This window comes from Medicago truncatula, chromosome 2 (assembly GCF_003473485.1).
Source record: "Medicago truncatula cultivar Jemalong A17 chromosome 2, MtrunA17r5.0-ANR, whole genome shotgun sequence".
In the NCBI taxonomy this organism is placed as follows: domain Eukaryota; kingdom Viridiplantae; phylum Streptophyta; class Magnoliopsida; order Fabales; family Fabaceae; genus Medicago; species Medicago truncatula.
In genome coordinates this window covers 40674618-40683674 of record NC_053043.1, presented here as the reverse complement: position 1 = coordinate 40683674, position 9057 = coordinate 40674618, and the positions used below count along the sequence as shown (strand labels likewise).

Here is a 9057-nt window from a genome sequence, read left to right as displayed (position 1 = left end):
CAATCATACTGCAGAAATGCACATGCTCAGATAAATATACTAGGACAATATAAAATCCTCCTCATTTGGTAAGATCTAACGCCTCATACATCAAAACACCCAAAAAAACACCATCCAACTGATGTCTATCACCAAACACAATAGAAACTAACCACCAAAATCAACTCCAAATAAATCAACGACAAACCTCATTCAACTGTATAACTCAAGTTGAGTCGAAAACTCGACCTCCAATGTGACTACCCACCAAAATTAGTTCCAAACACCTGATGCCCGCTACTTGCATGACAACCTCCAAAAAACTATCAAACATCATTTCTTCCTACAGCTGAGCCGAAATAAACAACCTGAAAAAAAATCCTTCGCTAATACATATTTCACTACCAATCAACCATGATCTGCCAAAGAGGACACCATACACAGTCCAAAAAACAAATTTCTAAAAATTGTCTTCCGATCTCGAAGCAAAAGCAATCGGCCCACCAGAGTCCAAATGACAAATTCCTAAGACAGTCAACAAATGGAATAATAGTGCAAAACATAATCAGGTTGGACAACGCCCAAAATTGGCAAGAGCCAACCGCCACAAAGATGGACCCAAATTAGATAATCACCATGAACATACAGCAGAAAACTCACCACCACCTAAAACTTACCACCATGCAAGAAAACACGATAAATTTCAACTCCAACTCAACACCAACAACCAATGAAATCATCATTAACCCAATAAAACATGGTGTCGCCTAACTTAAAAATCCCAACTCTCCATAAAAAAGACAGATTTTTGCGCCGACACCGACAACCAAAACCAAATCCATGCCCACACATCTCTTCCATCACCACCAAGCCACACTCTTTGCAAAATTATACGAAAACTCTTTTGATTTGGCATCATGTACTTCCTGCTACTTTTCATCAGCAACATAGAATACCCCTACCACACCAATCCCAACTATCACAGATTCACCAAAATATCCTTGTATGTCATGAAAAAGACATAAGGTCACCAATCTTTGAGAAAGGTAACGTGAACAAACCCTTACATCAGCAACATGAACATACCCAAAATAGCTCTTTTGCGTCAGAAGCATGAACAGTCCCATAATAGAGCCCAAACCTGTGATCAAGAACCCAGATCCAACGAGCAATCACATGGAAAACTGATGATTGGTGAAGAGGTAATGTGGTAGATTGAGGAGATGAATAGAAGGATTGTAAATCCAGTGATGGACAACCAAAACAACCCAAAACAACACACAGAACCACCGGAAAAGAGCCCTACTAGCAGATCTGGCATTTAGAGGTGATGCGGAGGACATGTGTAACTCGTCCCACCACCACTTTGAACATCTACATCATGGTTGGGAATATGTTGGACATGGAGGGAAGCGGTTGTGAAGGGAGGTTAGAGAGTGGTCATAGAAAAGAGTCTTTTAGAGAGAGAAAGTGTTTTTAAGTATGGTTAATTAAAAATGAATTTTATACTCTAAATAATAAAATTAACAACAAAATATTTAAATTTAATTATCAATGACGTTTAAATCTAAAAAAATGAAATTAGTTTTCATAATTGGTGGTTCAAAATTAGTATATATCATAAAATAATTATTTATATTATAATAAATTAAAGTGTAGTGCATATTTAATTATTATGGGAGGTGATTTTAATTCAAGCATCCTATAGAAAAAAGGAATATAAATTTTACTTTTCAAAATAGGGGATGTATATTTCAACATGAGGGAAGAAGAGTGAAATTTAGGGGGTGTTTGTTTCAAGGTTAAGAATGACATTCCCGGGAATACATGGTTAGGGAATGATTATACCCATGTTTGTTATGAGATTGAGAAAAAAATATTCCTAGGTATAAAGGTTCCTGGGAATAGAGTAACTTCCCATAACTTCCATTATTCTCATGAGTTTATTCCCATGTAAAGAGATGGGAATGTGCATTCCCATGATATTATGCATAGATTTAAAAAAAAAAAAATTGTAACTTCCAATTTTTCCAGGAATGTCAAGTTATTTGCCAAACACTTTTTTTAACAAATACCCAAGAATCAAATTTTCATATTTTCATTCCCGGGTATGTTATTCCTGAGAATAATTTGTGTTTCCCAAAAACAAACGCCCCCTTAAAATTCTATTAAGCGAAGGAAGTGTAATTTACTCAACATAAAAAGATAAGTCTACTTACAAAAGAAACACAAATCAAACTCTAAAAAAACACAAATCACCTCTAAAAAAACAAATCACCCACGTTGGCAATCCTCAATACCACAAAACAACCAATAAGAAACAAGCACATGGATCACAATTAATATTTCTAATTAAAAAATAATCATAACCGTTGAAGCATGCAACGTCCAAGATCTCTCTAATCCCAATTAAACCGACCTAATCCTCTTTTTTCCACTCCTATATAAACACTTCCTTTCATACACAATCTTCATCAACTTTCTTCCTTCTAAATATTTTCTTCTTTTTTCGATTCAATGGCGCGTACAAAGCAAACTGCTCGCAGATCCACCCTTGGTAAGGCACCAAGGAAGCAACTCGCCACAAAGGCTGCTCGAAAATCTGTGCCAACAACCGGCGGAATCAAGAAGCCTCATCGTTATCGTCCTGGAACAGTTGCTCTTCGTGAGATACGTAAGTATCAGAAGGGTACCGAACTTTTGATTCGTAAACTTCCATTCCAGCGTCTTGTTCGTGAAATTGCTCAGAATTTCAAGACAGATTTGAGATTCCAGAGCCATGCAGTTCTCGCACTTCAGGAAGCAGTGGAAGCTTATTTGGTTGGTTTGTTTGAGGATACCAATTTGTGTGCAATTCATGCTAAGAGGATCACCGTTATGGTGAAGGATATTCAACTTGCTCGTCGTATCCGTGGTGAACGAGCTTAGGGTTATAGACTAGTTACTATTCTGGTATTGGAATGATTTCAGGGTTTTGATTTAGTTTTTTTTTTTTATCAGTTATCTTTTATGCTTCCGTAACCATGGTGATCATGTTTAGGGTTACATATTCTTATCAGTTTTTCCTTTCTCTGCAAATTATTCCACTTAAATAATTTTACTATGTTTTTCCTTTCTCTGCAAATTATTTACTTATTTTTCTCTTCTTCTCTAGCATTTTCAGTTTCTGTTTTTAGGATTTTGTGCTCTCCCCTCAAAGCCATCATATTTCTTTATGTAACCTTCTTAGCATTGAAAACTACAAACAAGAAGAGACAATAGAATTAAATCCGATTTGCAATTCAATCACTAGATGGATAAGCTTCACCCATAAAACTCCTCATTTTCTTTCTATTCAATATTTTCATGTCAAAAACATAATTTCTAACAAAAGAGGTAATCAATGAAAATCAAATATCAGAATCCTAAATCATTTCATTTAATATATGATACATCGTCACCATTAAAGAGTCCAAACTATGCCTTTGCAAAATAGCAAGAATCAAATTATTGTTTTTGCATAACTTGACTCAAAGTTACACAATTTTGGACACATGATTGGGATTTTAGGGAAAATATGTATCATCACCGTTCGTTCATTCTTCAAAGCTATTACTACAAGGGAAAGGGAGTAGCAAAATCGGGACTCATAAAATCGCAATCAAAATTGAAGGATTTTACTCATGGACTTTTGTAGAATCGATGTAGGATAGCAAAATCGGGACTCGTAAAATCGCAATCAAAATCGAGGATTCTACCAAAACAAAAATAATGTTAAATATATGTTATAAATTGCATAGTCATAAATGACTAAAGTTCAAAGTCCACAAAATACATATACATAAATGTGGGGGAAGTGAATGAATGAATTTTTTTGGCCTTTCGGGTATTTATAGAACGGGTCATGGATTCAAATCGGGTCAATTTACGAACCATGTCAAAAATTGACCCATATAAAAAAAATGAACAAAATCCATCAAAATCCTGCGATTTTGAATGAATTCCACGATTTTGTGCGATTTTGATAGGATTTTGCCTGTTTTTGAAACTTTGCTATGGATTTGAGTCGTTGATGCTACACAAAGTCGCAAAAACCAGGATTTTAAGACTTAAGTCGGGTTTTTGATAACAACGATTACTACTGTCTTCATCTTAAATATCAGAACTCGGTGCCTTTCAAGTTTCAACACGTCAATTTTGAGAATAAATTTCAATTTTTCATCATCTTGTTTTAGTATATTTACAATAAATTTCTAGATCCGCAACTTCCGTCAACAGCATACAACAAAAAATAGAAATCAAGCACCATGAAATCCATTTTTTTTGGATTTTGGTTCCATTATCTATGTTAGCATTGGTAGGACAGATAATAAATGTTCAAGAAACCATTGGTAGCAATGGTGTAAAAACCAGTCAAAATGAGAATTAATAGAAAAAATCAATGCATGAAAGCTCAATTTTTAAGCATAGAAAGTGATCAGTAATTGTCCATTTACTTTTAGAAGATGTGATCTATTTTCATTTAAAGTTTTCAATTGTTTTTAGACCCATTTAACAATATTAGGTCTCTTTACTTTTTCCTTCAAAAAAAATATTAGGTCTCTTTACTCTTTTCGATAAAAATAGTGCGTAAGTTTTCGATGATCATTATCATTTCATCTATCTGCAAAAAAGTATTAGGTCTCCTTGTCAAAATATAATAATAATATTAGCTCACAAATTTAAATCTCATGTGCCAAACAATTCTTGTGTTAGGTTTTTCATAGAAGCTACCTTCAATGTTACTGATCTTTCACCATACTTTGGCGATGAAGAATACTTTCGACAAGAGGACGAGTCTTCTCCAACCTGGGGAGAATGATGAAGAATAATGTGGAAGTCTCTAGAACACTAAAGAATAATATGGAAGTCTCTAAAATACTAAAGAATAACGAGGAAGCTACTGGACACTCTACTAAATAAAATAAAATTACGCACTAGAGAAATCTTAACTTTTCTAGATCCTTCTAGTCATATGAACTAGAGTATTCATGTCTCTAGACTTTTCTTTGTAATCAATGTTTCTAGATATTTCTAGTTTGTAATGTAGAGCCTTCCTAAGATTAGTATAAATAAGGCTCACCATCAAGTGTTTAGGCATTGAAGAATTCAAGCATTCAAATAATATCTTTCTTTGAGAATATTAGAGAGTTTCTCTATTTTCTCTACCTTACCTTTTGTCCTTATGCAAACTTTGGTCTGACTTTAATTCATGTCGGCTAGTGAATGGTGCGATTGATCTTTTGAATATGTTGTCATTGGGTAGGATAGTTTTTTTATAATACATTATTAGATTTACATATTTTTGTTGATCAATAATACCATATACTATTCCTAAAAACAACACTACTAGATGCTTTTGTAAAAAAAAAAAAAAATGTTATTATTAGTAAAAATTGTTTTTGGTGTTATTGAAATAGATAGTCATGTTTAATTTGGTTTGTTATAACTAGAAAGCAACAAACATTTATATTTTTAGTTTTAATCAAAATCAAAATTTCATAAAAAAAAAAAAACATAGTTCATAATTTACAAATTTTAGCGCAGTAAAAAGAGCGGAAAGACGAGTACGTGAGTGTCCGTCTTTTCGCTAATAGAAATAATGAAAAAAAAAAAGTAATGGTATGTCTTGGTTAGGTCATGGGGTTTTGCCGTCTTTTTTGTGTTTTTTTTTTTGTGTTCCTTCTATATACGACACCTTTGTCTTGTAGTTTATGGATTATCGGTTTCTGTTCGTCTTGTGCAGGGACCAAGTTTTCTTAATAAAATTTGTTGCTCAAGAAAAAAAAACCTTGGAAAATCATAATTGATAACAAGGTCAGCTGTAGGAATATCAATTGTTTCTAGTAATATCGAAATTTTTCCTGATTTAAGTTCATGAAGTGCTTCAAGCTTATGAGTCTGTAATAACAATGCTGCAGCTTTTTGATCAAGCATTTTCGAAATTACTTCTCACACATTAAATTTAAACGATGATAAATACAGAACCAAATTTTATTTCTATCGATTCCTCACTATAACATGCTCTAAGTCCAAGCATTCCATTCTATAAAGCACAAACAAAAACATGGACAAGAAACAGACATGTCTATTATTGTGTATGACTCAAAATTTGATGGATGAAGAATATTGTTGCTAAAAATATAAAAGATTTGTTCTAAATATATTTTGTGCTGAAAATATATTTTTGTACCATATAAAGGAAAATTTGATGCAAATATATTTTGAAAGGGAATATTTGATGCAAATATTCTTTCACTGAAGGAGAAAAAAAAGTATCTTCAATGTGATATCTGTTCCAAATTAATTATGCATTATATTTCTCTATTAATACAAATCTTGTATCATATGAAATATTGAGAGAGAGTAGAAAAACACGGGTTTATCTACCAAAAAAAAAACAAGGGTTTAGAAGCCAACACTAAAACTTGGGATTGTAGAGTTTTTCTCTTGGCAACAAACATTAGGGTTGAGATTGAATAATCATTGATTCACCTTGGAGAAACACTATTAGGATGGAGTCTCTTGGTCTCGGGAAAGATTCGGGACTTTGGGTAGAATTAGGTTTGAAGACTAATTCTTATAACCTTTTTATAGTGGAACAAAGAGCTGCTCTCTCCCCCAGACTAGGTCAGCATTGGATCGAACTAGGTAAACAAATTTTTGTGTTCTCTCTCTATTTCTCCTTTGTTGTTCTATCTTTTCCTTGTGTTTGTAATTGTCACCCACGTTCTTTTGGTTGCTTGATTAATTTGTTCCACACGTCAAGTATTTTATTGGTGTGATTTTTAACGAATTCACAACAATTGGCGCCCACCGTGGGGCACATATCAAATCAATAATCAGGTACCATAGGTTCAAAGTGGGATATTCATAAGTTCACCGGAAGTAACTATTTTAGTTATGGAAGGTCAAGATGGAAGCGGTTTTGATACAACAAAAGTGTGCACAAGCTTTGACGGGTGAAGGTGCGTTACCAGTCACAAACTGAGAAGACCGAGATGATGGACAAGACCAGAAGCGCCATTGTCTTGTTCCTCGGGGATAAATTTTTTAGAGATGTAGCAAAGGAACCAACCGCGGCATCGATGTGGTCAAAGTTGGAGTCTTTGTATATGACAAAGCCTTTGGCTCATAGGCAATTCCAAATGCAACAACTCTACTCATTTAAGATGTTGGAGTCTGATTACAGGTCATCTTACGTTATTCTTAGCATGTTTTTTTAGTTATTTTCAGTAGGTTTTAATAGAAAATAGGAGGAGTATTAGAACGAATGCCTATGATTTTGGGACTTTTGTAATGTTTTATATATTTGAGTATGTAATTCTAGTTTTCCCGAAACTTAGCAATTTTAGGGGGGTTTTGAAGTAATTCACAAAGAAATCATGCAAATCGACAAATCAAGAACATCCGAAGATTTGTGAAGACTTTAGGAAGACCAAGAATGGAGATTCAATAGGCCTCAGGAAACTTTGCAATGGTTATTTTTGTCAATATTACTAAACACAAATATTCAAACAAAATCAAGCATACAACTTGTATCTTAGAGAAACTACAATATCATCTGATCATTTGTAAATGTTAGCACTACATCAAGGAAGTAAAGAATGTTCTATTATTAAGGATTATGATTTTACACGTACAAGGTTTTCTTAAAGGGATCTCGCACCAAATATTTCTACAAAGTCATCGCCAAGTAAAGTTTTTGAGTAACTATACAAAAGATTAATTGACATTCTTCATCTCGTATATAATTGTCTTTACGAGGGTGATAATGTGTTCTACACTTTTTTTTTCCCTTAACCATAGTTTTATCTCATTGGGTTTTTCTGGTAGGTTTTTAATAAGGTTGATTATCACATAATAGGATGTTGTACCCTTTTTCCTTCAATAGAATTTTTTTTCCACTATATTTTTCTGGTAACGTTTTAATGGGGCATATTCTTCTATGGACATCCAAAGGAGGGTGTTATGAATATTGTAAATAAGTGAATGTTCATTAGTTACTGGATTATTGGGCAAACTATTAACATATATCACATCATTATATTTATCTATAAATAGAACTCACGCGTAACATAAATATGTACATTTAAGATAATAATAGAATAATCTATGTTCTCTCTCTTCTTCTCTATTTCTCTATATTCATGTTCTTATTTAAAGAGTTTTATAACAATTTATATTATGACTAGTATTTTTGTGGACAATTTTTGGATGTCACTGATCGATTACAACTGAAAAAAAAATGGGGACTATGGTTTACCATTAATAATAATTTTAAAAAGAATTATCAAAAAAATGGGGACTATGGTTTACCATTAATAATAATTTTAAAAAGAATTATCAAAGATGCATAGCTATGAGAACGTTATGGGTATGAAATATGACAAATCTAAAATATCGGATGTACAAGTATATTAGCATGAAAATATCAAAAAGTGGGAATCTGCTGAGTTATAATAAAAATATTATAATAATATTTGTATTTTAACTATGTATTTTAACTATGGACTTAACAACATTTCGATCATCACGTTTAATATATTTACATTTTTTGTCTACCATCTTCACTATTTTGATCAAAACTACTCTTATTAATGTTGACTTTGATTTAAGTGTTGACTTTGATTTAAGTGGTTAGATTTCTTATTAGGTTAGGGTCGTTCGCAATGCATATTGGTTCGATTTTCGGACTAAAATTCATCCTAACGGTAAGATAAAAAACATGTCATTTAATTTGGTTTTGCGGGCTTTTACAATAAAAATCAAATCAAACTAAATCAATGCGGCATTGGCTTGGATTAATTCGTTTATTGCAGTTCTGTATAACACAACAATTTTTTTATTTACAAAATTAAAATAAAGTTAAAAACAATTTGTTTCCAGTAACGTTTCAAATTTCATCTAACATGCAATTTCATTATCAACATAGATAAAAATAAAAAATATAGACCAAAAAGTAATCCCGATAAGAAATACAAAAGACTAAGATTTTATCATTTTCGAAAAGTTCTCATTGAAATTATATGATTTAATATATCTCTAACATAAACATAT

General features: G+C 32.5%; 1 protein-coding gene across 1 annotated transcript; it reads left to right on the top strand.

Moving 5' to 3' along the window:
• Positions 1-2465: 2465 nt before the first annotated feature.
• LOC11405531 (histone H3.3) lies at positions 2466-3077 on the top strand. Its single transcript, XM_003596541.4, has one exon. It carries the CDS (start codon positions 2497-2499, stop codon positions 2905-2907), a length of 411 nt encoding a protein of 136 aa, XP_003596589.1. The 5' UTR covers positions 2466-2496; the 3' UTR covers positions 2908-3077.
• The last annotated feature ends 5980 nt before the right edge of the window (positions 3078-9057 follow it).

What these genes read in the sequence shown, in the direction of transcription:
- LOC11405531 (XM_003596541.4), top strand. Translation starts at nt 2,497, where the DNA reads ATGGCGCGTACAAAGCAAACTGCTCGCAGATCCACCCTTGGTAAGGCA.